At 47.8% G+C, this 15,625-nt stretch overlaps 1 protein-coding gene across 7 annotated transcripts in view; it reads left to right on the forward strand.

Annotated features, from left to right (window-relative positions):
• The window catches only part of LOC112217992 (serine/threonine-protein kinase MRCK alpha-like), a 112,383-nt gene that overhangs the window by 91,809 nt on the left and 4,949 nt on the right, over positions 1 to 15,625 (forward strand). For 4 of the 7 annotated variants that reach the window (XM_042300932.1, XM_042300933.1, XM_042300931.1 and 1 more), the window contains 9 exons: positions 181 to 434; positions 856 to 1,195; positions 3,427 to 3,524; positions 3,624 to 3,708; positions 3,884 to 4,007; positions 8,704 to 8,821; positions 9,831 to 9,951; positions 10,226 to 10,386; positions 12,232 to 12,306. In XM_042300932.1, the coding sequence (XP_042156866.1) occupies positions 181 to 434; positions 856 to 1,195; positions 3,427 to 3,524; positions 3,624 to 3,708; positions 3,884 to 4,007; positions 8,704 to 8,821; positions 9,831 to 9,951; positions 10,226 to 10,386; positions 12,232 to 12,306 (1,376 nt within the window). The remainder of the gene's footprint in view (positions 1 to 180; positions 435 to 855; positions 1,196 to 3,426; positions 3,525 to 3,623; positions 3,709 to 3,883; positions 4,008 to 8,703; positions 8,822 to 9,830; positions 9,952 to 10,225; positions 10,387 to 12,231; positions 12,307 to 15,625) is intronic. The other 3 variants (XM_042300935.1, XM_042300937.1, XM_042300934.1) reach the window with 2 other exon arrangements.

Consider the following 15,625-nt stretch of genomic DNA (forward strand, 5'->3'; position numbering starts at 1 on the left):
GAGATGGGGAGACTTTAGGACCCACCTGGAGATGGGGATGCACTTCACCCATTATGCAGTTGAATTCTCACCACGTTAGCCATCACAGTGGAGAAGTTTTTGACCACTCTCTCTGCCTGCTCTCTCCCTCTCCTCTCCCCCCTCCTCTTTCCCCTCCTCTGACCTCTCCTGACCTAACAGAGATCATCCGTGTTGGGGACAATAAGAAGGTCCATCACATTGACCTGGTCCCCCAGGAGCAGCTCCTAGCGGTCATCTCCGGCCGTAACCGTCACGTCCGTCTCTTCCCCATGGCCGCGCTGGACGGACGGGAGATGGACTCCTACAAGCTGGCCGAGACCAAGGGGTGCACGGCGCTGGTGTCCGGCTCCGTCCGAAACAACTCCTTCACCTGTCTGTGTGTGGCCATGAAGAGACAGGTCATCTGTTACGAGGTGGGTGGTGTGTGCAGGAAGGATGGGGTTGGTGGGACTTTTACAAACAACTCCTTCACCTGTCTGTGTGTGGCCATGAAGAGACAGGTCATCTGTTACGAGGTGGGTGGTGTGTGCAGGAAGGATGGGGTTGGTGGGACTTTTACAAACAACTCCTTCACCTGTCTGTGTGTGGCCATGAAGAGACAGGTCATCTGTTACGAGGTGGGTGGTGTGTGCAGGAAGGATGGGGTTGGTGGGACTTTTACAAGCCGTTTTACTCTTTCGTGTGTTACAAATTATGTAATATAACTTTGCTCATAAAATATAGTTTAAACCAATATATAGGCTCTATTTATGGGATTATGAAGGGTCGATTAAGCCTAAAAATATTAAAGAATTAACTCCCAAAATAACAACATGATGGTTCTATGTCTCCCAGGTGAACAAGAGCAAGGCACGTCACCGGCGACTGCAGGAGCTCCAAACCCCAGGTCCCGTCCAGTGGATGGGTCTCCTGAGCGAACGGCTATGTGTGGGCTACCAGGCTGGCTTCACGCGCTACAGCATCCACGGGGACTGTGCCCCAGTCAGCCTGTTGCACCCCGAGGACCACACCCTAGCCTTCATATCGCAGCAGGCCCTGGACGCGCTTTGTGCCGTGGAGATCTCCTCCAAGGAACTACTGCTCTGCTTCTCAGCCATAGGGGTCTACGTGGACTCGCAGGGCCGCCGCTCGCGCCAGCAGGAGTTGATGTGGCCTGCCGTGCCCAACTCTGCCTGTGAGTTCTGAACTAGCACAGCTGTGTTAAAGCCCAATTCTGCCACTTTTCAACCTCATTCACTATCCAGCACCATACCAGTGTCTTCATGTGTGAAACAGAGCGTTTTTCTGATCTGTGGTTAAAAAGAGACGAAGAAAGGTCCTAAAAAATTGCTTCTCTGTGACATCACAGGGTAGGATTAAAAGATTTTAAATAACATTGATATTCAAAACCTGCAGTGAGTTTCTAGCTCAAGTGAAGGTATTGTCTTGCTCACCACGTCACCGCACATCTCATAGTGTTTTAAAAATAACTTTTTAAAATGTTTCAAATTTTGATGATGTAATTGGGTAGAACTTTAACTATGTTGATACTGGGTTTGTGCTGGAGATAATCAACATGAGATTGAAAAGTGGTGGAGTTGCCCTTTAACCTTTTCATAAACCAAGTGTTTTATATAAGGTTTTATTTCTCCATTGTTTACAAACAACAGGAACAAAATCAAACAGTGCATATTGCCTCTGGATATGTTGAAAACTATGGTGTGGATGTGATGGACTGTCAGTCCTTGCTTCTAGAGTGTCCGTGAATTTGTGAGGGGTTACATTTCCCTAGCTCCATCCCAAAAGCACCCCGGGGTCTGCAGTTTTGCTGAAAAACCAATCCCAGAATGCACACTACCGTTCAAAAGTTTGGGGTCACTCAGAAATGAGAGCAGCACATTTTTTTGTCCCTTTAAAATAACGTCAAATTGATCAGAAATACAGTGTAGACATTGTTAACAATACAGGTGATTTTTAATGGAATATCTACATAGGCTTACAGAGGCCCATTATAAGCAACCATCACTCCTGTGTTCCAATGGCACTTTGTGTTAGCTAATCCAAGTTTATCATTTTAAAAGGCTAATTGATCATTAGAAAACTGTTGTACTTATTAAAGAAGCAATAAAACTGGGCTTCTTTAGACTAGTTGAGTATCTGGAGCATCAGCATTTGTGGGTTCGATTACAGGATCAAAATGGCCAGAAACAAAGACTTTTCTTCTGAAACTCATCAGTCTATTCTTGTTCTGAGAAATGAAGGCTATTCCATGCGAGACATTGCCAAGCAACTGAAGATCTCGTACAATGCTGTGTACTACTCCTGTCATAGAACAGCGCAAACTTTCTCTAACCAGAATAGAAAGAGGAGTGGGAGGCCCCAGTGCACACCTGAGCAAGAGGACAAGTACATTAGAGTGTCTAGTTTGAGAAAGGTGCCTCACAAGTCCTCAACTGGCAGCTTCATTAAATGGTACCCACAAAACACCAGTCTCAATGTCAACAGTGAAGAGGTGACTCCGAGATGCTGGCCTTCTAGGCAGAGTTACAAAGAAAAAGCCATATCTCAAACTGGCCAATAAAAAGAAAAGATTAAGATGGGCAAAAGAACACAGACACTGGACAGAGGAAGATTGGAAAAAAATGTTATGGACAGGTAAATCTAAGTTTGAGGTGTTCAGATCACAAAGAAGAACATTGGTGAGACGCAGAACAAATGAGAAGATGATGGAGGGGTGCTCGACTCCCTCTGTCAAGCATGGTGGAGGCAATGTGATGGTCTGGGGGTGCTTTGGTGGTGGTAACGTGGGAGATTTCTACAGGGTAAAAGAGACCTTGAAGAAGGAAGGCTATCACTCCATTTTGCAACGCCGTGCCATACCCTGTGGACGGTGCTTAATTGGAGCCAATTTCCTCCTACAAAATGACCCAAAGCACAGCTCCAAACAATGCAATAACTATTTAAGGAAGAAGCAGTCAGCTGGTATTCTGTCTGTAATGGAGTGACCAGCACAGTCACCGGATCTCACACCTATTGAGCTGTTGTGGGAGCAACTTGACCGTATGGTACGTAAGAAGTGCCTATCGAGCCAATCCAACTTGTGGGAGGTGTTTCAGGAAGCATGGGGGGAAATCTCTTCAGATTACCTCAACAAATTGACAACTAGAATGCCAAATGTCTGCAAGGCTGTAATTGCCGCAAATTGAGGATTCTTTGACGAAAGCAAAGTTTGAAGGACACAATTATTATTTCAATTAAAATAATTATGACCTTGTCAAAGTCTTTACTATATTTCCTATTCATTTTTCTACTCATTTCATGTATCTTTTCATGGAAAACGAGGATATTTCTAAGTGACCCCAAACTTTTGAACGGTAGTGTAGCTTTAAGCCTGAAGCTGACGTTGGCCTTCTTTTTCCTCACCAGGTTACAACGCCCCCTACCTGTCAGTGTACAGTGAGAATGCTGTGGATGTTTTTGATGTCAACACCATGGAGTGGATTCAGACCATACCATTGAAGAAGGTGAGAGCGTAGGACTGCAGGTGTAGCGGAGGGCCGTTAGTCGAATTGGTGTGTGTGCATGGTAGGTTTAACCTTTGACCCCGTTGTATCTTCCTGAAGGTGCGACCTCTGAACCCGGATGGATCCCTGAACCTCCTGGGTCTTGAGACTGTGAGGCTCATCTACTTCAGAAACAAGACTGCAGGTCAGTGACACACAGGAAAGGCATCTAGACTGCAGGTCAGTTAGGAGAGGTACACATCTCAATTATTTATTCTGAGTGTAATTCTCATTCTAATGGTCGTATTCCACAATAGGATTGTCGTGATTTTTTGTTGTTGCTGTTGTTGATGACGTGGTCAATCTTGTTAATATTCCAGAGGGTGACGAGTTGGTGGTTCCTGAGACGTCAGACAACAGCAGGAAGCAGATGGTTCGCAGCATGAACAACAAGAGACACTTCTCCTTCAGAGTCCCTGAGGAGGAGAGGATGCAGCAGAGGAGGTACACTACATAGTACATACTACATAGTACACACTATGCACGGTGCATTCAGTAAGTATTCAGACATTTCAGACCCCTCAACTTTTTCCACATTCTGTTACGTTATAGCCTTATTCTAAACTGGATTAAATAAACATTTTCCTCATCATTCTACACACAATACCCCAAAATGACAAAGCAAAAACAGGTTAGTAGAAACTTTGGCACATTTACTAAAATAAAAAGAGAAATACCTTATTTACATAAGTATTCAGACCCTTTTGATATGAGACTCAAAATTGAGCTCAGGTGCATCCTGTTTCCATTGATCATCCTTGAGATGTTTCTACAACTCGAATGGAGTCCACCTGTGGTAAATTCAATTGATTGGACATGATTTGGAAAGGCACACACCTGCTTTATATAAGATCCCCCTGTTGGCAGTGTGTGTCAGAGCAAAAAGCAAGCCATGAGGTCGAAGGAAATGTCCGTAGAGCCACAAGACAGGATTGTGTCAAGGCACAGATCTGGGGAAGGGTACCAAAAAATTTTTGCAGCAGTGAAGGTCCCCAAGAACACAGTGGCCTCCATCATTCTTAAATGGAAGAAGTTTGGAACCACCAAGACTCTTCCTAGAGCTAGCCGCGTGGCCAACTGAGCAATCGGGGAGAAGGGCCTTAGTCAGGGAAGTGACCAAGTGACCAAGTGGGTCTCCTATCTCTGTGGAGATAGGAGACCCTTCCAGAAGGACAACCATCTCTGCAGCACTCCACCATTCAGGCCTTTATGGTAGACTGGCCAGATGGAAGCCACTCCTCAGTAAAACGCACAACATTCTGCTGTATTGCCAAAAGGAACCAAACACTTCCGGCACCGACAGAGATGGCCACCTCGCTTGTCGTTCCTAGGAAACTATGCAGTATATATATATATATATATATTTTTTTTTGTGTGTTATTTCTTACATTGTTACCCAATGTTATCTTAGGTTTTATTACATACAGTCGGGAGGAACTATTGGATATAAGATCAACGTCAACTCACTAACATTACGACCAGGAATACGACTTTCCCGAAGCGGATCCATTGTCCTGGGTGGTAGGCAAAACAATGGATCGGATCCCAGCCGGCGATCGAAGACAACGACGCTGTAGAAAAGGCAGACGGAGCGATCTTCTGGTCAGGCTCCATAGATGGGCACATCGTGCACCGCTCCCGAGCATACTACTCGCCAATGTCCAGTCCCTTGACAACAAGGTAGACGAAATCCGTGCAAGGGTAGCCTTCCAGAGAGACATCAGAGACTGTAACGTTCTTTGTTTCACGGAAATATGGCTCACTCGAGACACGCTAGCGGAGTCGATACAGCCAGCTGATTTCTTCACGCATCTCGCTGACAGAAACGAGCATCTTTCTGCTAAGAAGAAGGACTGGGGTGTATGCCTTATGATTAACGAGACGTGGTGTGATCATAACAACGTACAGGAACTCAAGTCCTTCTGTTCACCTGACTTAGAATTCCTCACAATCAAATGCCGTCCGCATTACCTACCGAGAGAATTCTTTTCGATTATAATCACAGCCGCATACATCCCCCCAAGCAGACACATCGATTGCCCTGAACAAACTTCATTTGACTCGATGTAAACTGGTAACCACATATCCTGAGGCTGCATTTATTGTAGCTGGGGATTTTAACAAGGCTAATCTGAAAACAATGCTCCCTAAATTCTGTCAGCATATCGATTGCGAAACCAGGGCTGGCAAAACCCTAGGTCATTGTTATTCTTACTTCCGCGAAGCATATAAGGACTTCCCTCCTTTCGGAAAAGCTGACCATGACTCCATTTTGTTGCTTCCAGCCTATAGACAGAAACTAAAACACTCAGGTCTGTTCAACGCTGTCCCTCCAATCGGATTCCATGCTTCAAGATTGCTTCGATCATGAGGACTGGGATATGTTCCGCATTGCGGCGAACAACAACATTGATGAATACGCTGATTCGGTGAGCGGGTTTATTAGCTCGTACCCACAGCGTCTATTAAAACATTCCCAAACCAGAATCTGTGGATTCATGGCAGCATTCGCGCAAAACTGAAAACGCGAACCACTGCTTTTAATCAGGGCAAGGTGACCAGAAACATGACCGAATACAAACAGTGTAGCTATTCCCTCCGAAAGGCAATCAAACAAGCTAAGCGTCACTATGGAGACAAAGTAGTCTCAATTCAACGACTCAGACACGAGAGGTATGTGACAGGGTCTACAGTCAATCACGGACTATTAAAGGAAAACCAGCCCCGTCGCGGACCAGGATGTCTTGCTCCCAGACAGACTAAACAACTTCTTTGCTCACTTTGAGGACAATACAGTGCCACTAACACGGACCACTACCAAAACCTGCAGGCTCTCCTTCACTGCAGCCGACATGAGCAAAACATTTAAACGTGTCAACCCTCGCAAGGCTGCAAGCCCAGACGGCATCCCCAGCCGCATCCTCAGAGCATGCGCAGACCAGCTGGCCGGTGTGTTTACGGACATATTCAATCAATCCTTATCCCAGTGTGCTGTTCCCACATGCTTCAAGAGGGCCACCATTGCTACTGTTCCCAAGAAAGCTAAGGTAACTGACCTAAATGACTGCCGCCCCATAGCACTCACTTCCGTCATCATGAAGTGCTTTGAGAGACTAGTCAAGGACCATATCACCTCCACCCTACCTGACACCCTAGACCCACTGCAATTTGCTTACCGCCCCAATAGGTCCTCAACCTCAGGAGGCTGAAGAAATTTGGCTTGTCACCAAAAACACTCACAAACTTTTACAGATGCACAATCAAGAGCATCCTGTTGGGCTGTATCACTGCCTGGTACGGCACCTGCTCCGCCCATAACTGTAAGGCTCTCCAGAGGGTAGTGAGGTCTGCACAACGCATCACCGGGGGAAAACTACCTGCCCTCCAGGACACCTACACCACCTGATGTCACAGGAAGGCCAAAAAGATCATCAAGGACAATAACCACCCGAGCCACTGCCTGTTCACCCCGCTATCATCCAGAAGGCGAGATCAGTACAGGTGCATCAAATCAAGGACCGAGAGACAGACGTTTTTCAGTCTCAAGGTCATCAGACTGTTTAACAGCTATCAATAACATTTAGTGGCTGCTGCCAACATACTGACTCATCTCCAGCCACTTTAATAATGGAAAAATGTATGTAATAAATGTATCACTAGCCACTTTAAACAATGCCACTTCATATAATGTTTACATACCCTACATTACTCATCTCATATGATATGTATATCCTGTACGGGCAGACTGATATGGACTGTAGTGGTCTGTCTTACCACGGGGAAGGGTACCAAAAAAGGGTACCCTTTATCATCTACTGCATCTTGCCATCTTTATGTGATGTATCACTAGCCACTTTAAACTATGCCACTTTTATATGTTTACACACCCTACATTACTCATCTCATATGTATATATTGTACTCTATACCATCCACTGCATCTTGCCTATGTCGTTCTATACCATCACTCATTCATATATTTTTTTATGTACATATTCTTATTCATTCCTTTACACTTGTGTGTGTGTATAAGGTAATTGTTAGGTTAGATTACTCATTGGATATTACTGCATTGTCGGAAGCACAAGTATTTCGCTACACTCCCATTAACATCTGCTAACCATGTGTATGTGACAAATACAATTTGATTTGATTTAAAGACTCTCAGACCATGAGAAACAAAGATGCTCTGGTCTGATGAAACCAAGATTGAACTCTTTCGCCTGAATGCAAAGCGTCACATCTGGAGGAAACCTGGCAACATCCCTACGGTGAAGCATGTTGGTGGCAGCATCATGCTGCGGGGATGTTTTTCAGTGGCAGGGACTGTGAGACTAGTCAGGATCGAGGGAAAGATTAACTTAGCAAAGTACAGAGAGATCCTTGATGAAAACCTGCTCCAGAGCTGGGGACCTCAGACTGGAGCGAAGGTTCACCTTCCAACAGGACAACAACCCTAAGCACACAGCCAAGACAATGCAGGAATGGCTTCGTGACAAGTCTCTGAATGTCCTTGAGTGGCCCAGCCAGAGCCTGAACCCGATCGAATATCTCTGGAGAGATCTGAAAATAGCTGTGCAGCAATGCTCCCCATCCAACCTGACATAGCTTGAGAGGATCTGCAGAGAGGAATGTGAGGAACTCCCCAAATACAGGTGTGAGCCATACCCAAGAAGACTCAAGGCTGTAATCGCTGCCAAGGGTTGTTCAACGAAGTTCTGAGTAAAGGATCTGAATACTTATGCAAATGTGATATTTCATTTTTTTTGGTGTCTAAAAACCTGTTTTTGTTTTGTCATTATGAGGTATTGTGTGTAGATTGATGAGAGGGGGGGAAAACAATTTCATCCATTATAAGACTAACGTAACAGAATGTGGAAAAAGTCAATGGGTCTGAATATTTTCTGAATGCACTATAGTAAACACTACATAGTACACACTGCACACTACATAGATGACACTGCATAGTACACACTACATAGTACACACTATAGATGCTTCTTATTCAGAGACCCAGGGAATGAGAGACTGCAGCAGAGGATGTACACTATTACACCCTACATAGTACACCATAGACGCTTCTCCTTCACTCTCCACAGGGGCATTCAGTCAGCTGATCTGTGTGTGTGTCCCTTCTGTAGGGAGATGCTGAGAGACCCAGAGATGAGGAACAAGCTGATCTCCAACCCCACCAACTTCAACCACGTGGCCCACATGGGACCTGGAGACGGCATCCAGATTCTCAAAGACCTGCCCATGGTAAGACAGACCACTACAGTCCATATCAGTCTGCTTTGTAAAGACCTGCCCGTGGTAAGACAGACCACTACAGTCCATATCAGTCTGCTTTGTAAAGACCTGCCCGTGGTAAGACAGACCACTACAGTCCATATCAGTCTGCCCGTGGTAAGACAGACCACTACAGTCCATATCAGTCTGCCCGTGGTAAGACAGACCACTACAGTCCATATCAGTCTGCCCGTGGTAAGACAGACCACTACAGTCCATATCAGTCTGCCCGTGGTAAGACAGACCACTACAGTCCAGATCAGTCTGCCCGTGGTAAGACAGACCACTACAGTCCAGATCAGTCTGCCCGTGGTAAGACAGACCACTACAGTCCAGATCAGTCTGCCCGTGGTAAGACAGACCACTACAGTCCAGATCAGTCTGCCCGTGGTAAGACAGACCACTACAGTCCAGATCAGTCTGCCCGTGGTAAGACAGACCACTACAGTCCAGATCAGTCTGCCCGTGGTAAGACAGACCACTACAGTCCAGATCAGTCTGCCCGTGGTAAGACAGACCACTACAGTCCAGATCAGTCTGCCCGTGGTAAGACAGACCACTACAGTCCAGATCAGTCTGCCCGTGGTAAGACAGACCACTACAGTCCAGATCAGTCTGCCCGTGGTAAGACAGACCACTACAGTCCAGATCAGTCTGCCCGTGGTAAGACAGACCACTACAGTGTGTCCATTTATATTTCTGCTATTTCTGCTGTATTTGTTCCTGTTTTATCTGTGTTTGTATGTTTGTTGTCGTTTGTGATTTAATGTCAATATGTGTGGTCATCATCTCTATAAATTGTTGTATGTATGCATATGTGTTCATATTTGTATCATTATGTGAATGTGTGTATTCACACATTTTTCTGTCTTTGTGTTTTCATCTCCATAATCTATATATCTTCTGTGCTCATCTGTCTCTGTGCTCATCTGTCTGTCTCTGTCCCCATCGGTCTCTGTCCTCTCCTGTCTTAATGCAGAACTTGCGTGTTCAGGAGAGTCGTGCTGCAGGCTTCAGTGGCTCCGTGTCCATCCCCTCCATCACTAAGAACAGAGCCGAGCCGGGACGGTCCATGAGCGCCAGCAGTGGACTGGGCATCCGTAAGTACCACACTACCAAACACACTAGGCTAGTAGGCTTGATAAAGAAATATTGTATAATAAAAAGGGGATTAAAAAAGCATTGTTATAAATCTAGGACTGGGTAGTGAAATGGTGTGCTTGTTACTAATGAAAAATGGAAAGTAGATTTAAATGCATTTGTATTGTATTGACTGATACAAATGATTCTCTTCCATTCCTACCTCTCTCTGTCCCTCTCTCTCCCCATTCCTCTCTTTCTTCCCCATCCCTTTTTATTTTTCTCTCTCTCCAGGTTCGTCATCTCAGAACGGCAGTGCATTGAAGAGAGAGCTCTCTGGGGGTAGCTACAGCTCTAAGCGCCAAACCATGACCTCTCCCTCCGAGAGCTCCTTGTCCTCCGGAGGGGGAATGGACGGCTGCAGCGACGCACCCCTCTCCCAATTCGACAGAGAGGTATGTGACCAGCCTAGTGTACTCCCTCCCTAGGGTGCCTGGGTGAAGTGCACTTGATTAAGGCTAATAAAACTAAACTACTAACAATTGGGTAGAATTGTGTTGAATCGGCTGAATGTCTCATATGATATGCCATTAGGACTTGAAGTTGTTCTGATCAGTCATATCTCGTAGTGTTCTGAGTTGTATTTTGGTTGTGATAGTTAAATGGATGGGTCTGAAACAACGTTTAATGAATCATTTGAGCACAGTTGCTCTAAATATGACACGGATCACTCAGGTGAGAAATGGTGCCATATCAATACACAGAGAGTAAAAATACTCTAGCTGGTGACCAATGACGTGGAAGTTCTATAATATAGAATATATCAAACATATACATATCAAAGTGTTCCCCATAACTCTGCCACCACCACATCCACCACCCAGCCTCCGTGTTCTCGTGCCTCTCGCCCTTCGCCTCATCCCATCCCTTCCTCAATCCGATTGGTTCCTGGCACCAGCATGCTATCCCCATCACAGCCCCTCACAGGGAACTCAATCGGCCCCCTACCCTACCCAATCCTGACCCCAGCCACCCCCTATGGTTATCTGCACATGGCCTCTCCTCTCCCACCCGCAGCCTCAACCACCCACCCAGCCAGATGTATCTACAATTCACCCTTAACAACGGATTCAGGGTCAGATAGTTCTTCATCCCCCTAATGGTTCAGGTTAGATTTGGCGTATAATAATCTGGTCCTAGATCTGTGATTAAGAGCAATTTTTACCTCAAGCATCTAGCCATCCTCCAACAGTGATTCTAGCCTTAGCTAGCCATCCTGCCTTTGGCTCCCTCTTCTGGCCTGGCTGTCTACCATACCAACCCCCTCTCTCAGACCTGGCTGACTGTCTACCGTACCACCCTCCCTCAGACCTGGCTGACTGTCTACCGTACCACCCTCCCTCAGACCTGGCTGACTGTCTACCGTACCACCCTCCCTCAGACCTGGCTGACTGTCTACCATACCACCCTCCCTCAGACCTGGCTGACTATCTACTGTACCACCCTCCCTCAGACCTGGCTGACTGTCTACCGTACCACCCTCCCTCAGACCTGGCTGACTGTCTACCGTACCACCCTCCCTCAGACCTGGCTGACTGTCTACCGTACCACCCTCCCTCAGACCTGGCTGACTGTCTACCGTACCACCCTCCCTCAGACCTGGCTGACTGTCTACCGTACCACCCTCCCTCAGACCTGGCTGACTGTCTACCATACCACCCTCCCTCAGACCTGGCTGACTATCTACTGTACCACCCTCCCTCAGACCTGGCTGACTGTCTACCGTACCACCCTCCCTCAGACCTGGCTGACTGCCTACCGTACCACCCTCCCTCAGACCTGGCTGACTGTCTACCGTACCACCCTCCCTCAGACCTGGCTGACTGTCTACCGTACCACCCTCCCTCAGACCTGGCTGACTGTCTACCGTACCACCCTCCCTCAGACCTGGCTGACTGTCTACCGTACCACCCTCCCTCAGACCTGGCTGACTGTCTACCGGACCACCCTCCCTCAGACCTGGCTGACTGTCTACCGTACCATCCTCCCTCAGACCTGGCTGACTGTCTACCGTACCACCCTCCCTCAGACCTGGCTGACTGTCTACCGTACCACCCTCCCTCAGACCTGGCTGACTATCTACTGTACCACCCCCACTGTTCCTCATACCTGGCTGGCTCCATCGTGATTTGTGCCTGCCCCCATCTCACTCCCCCCCAGCCCTCTCCTCTACGCTCCCCCAGCCCCAGCATGTTGTTCTCTGGGCTGGGCCGCTGAGTCTGTAACTCTTACCTCTGCAGTGGCAGGCGGTCTCACCATCGGAGAAGACCCCTGATCTGAAAAGGGCTTTAAGGACCCTGCTTAGTAAGATGAAGGTAATGTCAGCACCCATACACATACAACCAACCCAGACACACTGTATCCTCAACCACACACACACACAGTCGTGAACCATCAGTCCCCCTCCTGTCCACTGCACCATTTCAGCCCTATCAGCATCTGATGGCCATGTCACAGATGCCCTGCCCCCCCCTTGTCTCTGGCTAGAGGGTTGTTGCTCGTCCCCCTCTCCCCTGGCCTGCTCTAGTGTGGCTCCGCTCTTAGGTTCCTGAATTGGTTTTCAGAATAGTGTGTCACCATCCTCTACCCTGCATGTTTTGTCTGTTTCCATATTCTCCCCCTGTGGCCTAACCGTGGGACCTAACACTAACCCTGGGACCTAACCCTTACCCTAAGATTTAACCCTGGGACCTAACCCTTACCCTAAGACTTAACCCTGGGACTTAACCCTAACCCTGGGACCTAACCCTAACCCTGGGACCTAACCCTAACCCTGGGACCTAACCCTGGGACATAACCCTAACCCTGGGACATAACCCTGTGGCCTGCCCCTAACCCTCTGGCCTTCCCCTTACACTATCCCTGTGGCCTTCACCTGACCCCAACTCTGTGGCCTACCCCTTACACTAACGCTGTGGCCTTCCCTGACCCCAACTCTGTGGCCTACCCCTTACACTAACGCTGTGGCCTTCCCCTGACCCCAACTCTGTGGCCTACCCCTTACACTAACGCTGTGGCCTTCCCTGACCCCAACTCTGTGGCCTACCCCTTACACTAACGCTGTGGCCTTCCCCTGACCCCAACTCTGTGGCCTACCCCTTACACTAACGCTGTGGCCTTCCTCTGACCCTAACTCTGTGGCCTACACCTGACCCTAACCCTGTGGCCTACCCCTGACCCTAACCCTGTGGCCTACCCCTTATACTAACCCTGTGGCCTTCCCCTAACCCTGTGGCCTACCCCTTATACTAACCCTGTGGCCTTCCCCTTATACTAACCCTGTGGCCTGACCCTAACCCTGTGGCCTTCCCCTGACCCTAACCCTGTGGCCTACCCCTTACACTAACCCTGTGGCCTACCCCTTACACTAACCCTGTGGCCTACCCCTACACTAACCCTGTGGCCTACCCCCTACACTAACCCTGTGGCCTACCCCTTACACTAACCCTGTGGCCTACCCCCTACACTAACCCTGTGGCCTACCCCCTACACTAACCCTGTGGCCTACCCCCTACACTAACCCTGTGGCCTACCCCTATACTAACCCTGTGGCCTACCCCTATACTAACCCTGTGGCCTACCCCCTATACTAATCCTGTGGCCTACCCCCTATACTAACCCTGTGGTCTACCCCCTATACTAACCCTGTGGCCTACCCCTAATAGTAACCCTGTGGCCTACCCCCTATGCTAACCCTGTGGCCTACCTCCTATGCTAACCCTGTGGCCTACCTCCTATGCTAACCCTGTGGCCTACCCCCTATACTAACCCTGTGGTCTACCCCTTACACTAACCCTGTGGCCTACCCCTTACACTAACCCTGTGGCCTACCCCTTTCACTAACCCTGTGGTCTACCCCTATACTAACCCTGTGGCTTTCCCCTAATCCTAACTCTGTGGCCTACCCCTATACTAACCCTGTGGCCTACCCCTACACTAACCCTGTGGCCTACCCCTACACTAACCCTGTGGCCTACCCCTACACTAACCCTGTGGCCTACCCCCTACACTAACCCTGTGGCCTACCCCTTACACTAACCCTGTGGCCTACCCCTTACACTAACCCTGTGGCCTACCCCTTACACTAACCCTGTGGCCTACCCCTTACACTAACCCTGTGGCCTACCCCTTACACTAACCATGTGGCCTACCCCTATACTAACCCTGTGGCCTACCCCTTACACTAACCCTGTGGCCTACCCCCTACACTAACCCTGTGGCCTACCCCCTACACTAACCCTGTGGCCTACCCCTACACTAACCCTGTGGCCTACCCCCTATACTAACCCTGTGGCCTACCCCCTATACTAACCCTGTGGCCTACCCCCATACTAACCCTGTGGCCTACCCCCTATACTAACCCTGTGGTCTACCCCCTATACTAACCCTGTGGAAACCCAACCCATGTATCTGATCATAACCATTAGTGTCTGTTCTGACTGATTATCAGGAATATTCTATGGATACTGTGGCTCTCCTCTCTCATAGGCCATTACGGTACCTGTGGACAGTTGTTGCGCATACAGCCGAAGCCTACTGTAGAAATAGCCATAGAAGTGAAACATTGTTTGTGAAACAACTGTTTCCTCTGTGAGAAACAACTCCCTCACTCTACCTCAAAGTGTTGAAAAAATTCCCTTCACTATCCTAAAATTGCCAGGTTTTCCAGATATCCTAGTTGGAAGATTCCCTGAATCAGGATGAAATGAGCAGGACATTTCTGGAAAACCTGTCGATTTGGAAAGTTACTGGAGTATTGAAACCCTACTAGGGAGACGCTCTCAAACCTGGTTTCCCTAACTAGTGTCTCAATGCTGTCCACGACATTACACTGTACTATAGTAGGCATGGCATATCATTTTGGAGGACCAACAATGTATGCAGGCTTTTGTTCCACCCCAGCACTAACACACACACACACACACAATCGTGATAAACTAATTGTGGTATAGCTTCAAGACCAATGGTACAGTGCCTTCGGAAAGTATTCAGATCCCTTGACTTTGTTACATTACAGCCTTATTCTAAAATGGATTAAATAAAATAAAAATTCAGCAATCTACACACAATACCCCATAATAACAAAGCAAAAACAGGTTTTTATAAATGTTTGCAAATTATTCAAATTAAAAAACAAATATCTTATTTACATAAGTATTCAGAACCTTTGCTATGAGACTCGAAATTGAGCTTGGGTGCATCCTGTTTCCATTGATCATCCTTGATGTTTCTACAACTTGATTGGAGACCACCTATGGAAAATGTAATTGATTGGACATGATTTGGAAAGGCACACACCTGCCTACATAAGGTCCAACAGTGCATGTCAGAGCAAAACCGAGCCATGAGGTCGAAGGAATTGTCCGTAGAGCTCCGAGACAGGATTGTGTCGAGGCACAGATCTGGGGAAGGGTACCAAAAAATGTCTACAGCATTGAAGGTGCCCAAGAACACAGTGGCCTCCATCATTCTTAAATGGAAGAAGTTTGGAACCACCAAGACTCTTCCTAGAGCTGGCAGCCCGGCCAAACTGAGCAATCGGGGGAGAAGGGCCTTGGTCAGGGAGGTGACCAAGAGCATGATGGTCACTCTGACAGAGCCTTCCAGAAAGACAACCATCTCTGCAGCACTCCA

Source organism: Oncorhynchus tshawytscha, linkage group LG18, assembly GCF_018296145.1.
Source record: "Oncorhynchus tshawytscha isolate Ot180627B linkage group LG18, Otsh_v2.0, whole genome shotgun sequence".
Taxonomy (NCBI): Eukaryota; Metazoa; Chordata; class Actinopteri; order Salmoniformes; family Salmonidae; genus Oncorhynchus; species Oncorhynchus tshawytscha.